General features: G+C 39.7%; 1 protein-coding gene across 1 annotated transcript in view; it reads left to right on the top strand.

Annotated features, from left to right (window-relative positions):
- Positions 1-1,344, top strand: part of si:dkey-1j5.4 (leucine-rich repeat-containing protein 15) — a 19,662-nt gene extending 18,318 nt beyond the window's left edge. The window contains exons 6-7 of the mRNA XM_014034746.1: positions 693-828; positions 922-1,344. Of these exons, the coding sequence (XP_013890200.1) occupies positions 693-828; positions 922-1,112 (327 nt within the window). The 3' untranslated portion in view covers positions 1,113-1,344. The remainder of the gene's footprint in view (positions 1-692; positions 829-921) is intronic.
- Positions 1,345-1,894: the final 550 nt, after the last annotated feature.

The raw sequence follows: 1,894 nt of genomic DNA, 5'->3' as shown, positions 1-1,894 counted from the left end.
CCGGTTGTAAACCTTACCAGAATAAAAGCAGAAACACTAATCACTAACTTTCTTACCTTTTCTTACCCTTTTATCCTTTGCCAACCCTAAGTGATGTGCCAGTAAATTGCTTAGTTTTTAACATCAGAACTGACGTTACTGTCTATATAAGTAATCTGAGTTAATGTGAAAGAAATTCGGACGCGGGTTTTATCATATTTACTTAGACTCTTAGGATAGGAAACCCACAATCAGGTGTAACTATGATTTTGTTCAATTTGTGTAAATAAATGATTGCATAATCTTTTATGAATCAACTTGAACTCGTCTGACGTTCCCTCATTGTGTCACTTCACTTTGCACAGACAAATATTAAAGTAATTAGGAAAACCTTGGTAAAATTTTCTCTCATAACTTAGTTATGAGAAGATGTAGGGGAACTTATTTGCATAAGTAACCCCCCCCTACATAATAATATTAAAGAGAAACAGGAAAACAATAGTGTGCATTGCAATGGCAATGTACACTGATTATAACCTTGCTACCAACACACTATCTGTTTACAATTTACACAGATCACTACTTAAAAATACTCTCAATTTTATTAAAGGTCCTTGCCAGCTGACCTATTTTATAAACTGGAATTTTTTTGCCTTATTTTCACAGCTTCTCCTGTGTTGAATTATTAAAAACAAACATTTTTAATGCACCAGGAACTCTACCTGAGGAACAACGAGCTGGACCACCTGCCACCTGATGTGTTCAGCAACATGCCCAAGCTTTCTCAGCTGGGACTCAGTGGAAATCACCTGAAGACAGTGGATGGGAACATTTTCAGCCCTATGCCAGGTTGGATGACCTCCCATGTTCTTCTTATTAAGACAAACTCACTGATTAAAGCAGGGTGCTTCTTCACAGATTTTCTTTACTGCTTCCCTTTAGAGCTGAAGAAGCTGTACCTTCATGACAACCCATGGCAGTGCGACTGTAAGATCATCTCTTTCGTCAGATGGATGAGACAAACCAGGACCACCTTGTCACCCCGGGATGCCCTAAAGTGTGTCAAACCACCACACTTAAGGAACAAAAGTCTCGGCAGCCTGCAAGCTGACAAACTCATCTGTGAGACCTAATGCATAGTAAAAATAACAAATAAATACTCAAGAAAAGGACAATAGCACTATCTATATCAATTTTGATAAGATTTTGGTCAGGATATCCTTTATCTTGTTTACTCGGTAGATTGTTTACTCTGCTTGTGTTAAATGTGAAATATTTCTGCAGTACAATTATATTTTCTGTAGAATATACATTATCCCTCAGTCCCCTCATCACTATCATTGTGAATAAATCCCTTCAATCTGGTCACATTCTGTCTACTTTGAAACATGCCATAATCAAACCTTCTTAACATTTTAAAGGGCCAATATTATGTGTTTCTCAGGCATATATTTAAATACTATATAAAAATAAACTTATCTTCTCATCACTTCCTCTTCTAAATGCCGTGAAATTGGCCTCTGTTTCTTTAAGAACCTCATTCGCTTCTGCCTCGCCCATTTCGGTGCAGGAGGGGGTGTGTTCGCGCTCGCGGGGGGCTGCTATGATGCAGTTTACTTGGCATCTGAAAATACATTTCCTCAAAGGTATTGTAAGTCTGAAAAGAGCTTCACTGAGTGAGAAGTAGCGGAGTTCAGCAGACAGTTTCACTTTCACCCTTGAGCCTGCAGGAGTCATGGGCGGGGTGTGTGGGGAGGTTGGTGGTGGTGGGGGGGTTGCACTCTGCCATGAGGAAGTTCATCTTAAAGACATGTCCCAGGGGTGTTTCTGGTACCAAAAGGTGTTTCTGGTCCCCACCTGTCATTTTGCTTCCCAGCATGGCTTCATAAAAACACTGCAGGATTTCTCAAACATG

This window comes from Austrofundulus limnaeus, unplaced genomic scaffold (genome assembly GCF_001266775.1).
Source record: "Austrofundulus limnaeus strain Quisiro unplaced genomic scaffold, Austrofundulus_limnaeus-1.0 Scaffold2275, whole genome shotgun sequence".
NCBI classification, from domain to species: domain Eukaryota; kingdom Metazoa; phylum Chordata; class Actinopteri; order Cyprinodontiformes; family Rivulidae; genus Austrofundulus; species Austrofundulus limnaeus.
This window is presented reverse-complemented; position numbering and strand designations above follow the sequence as displayed.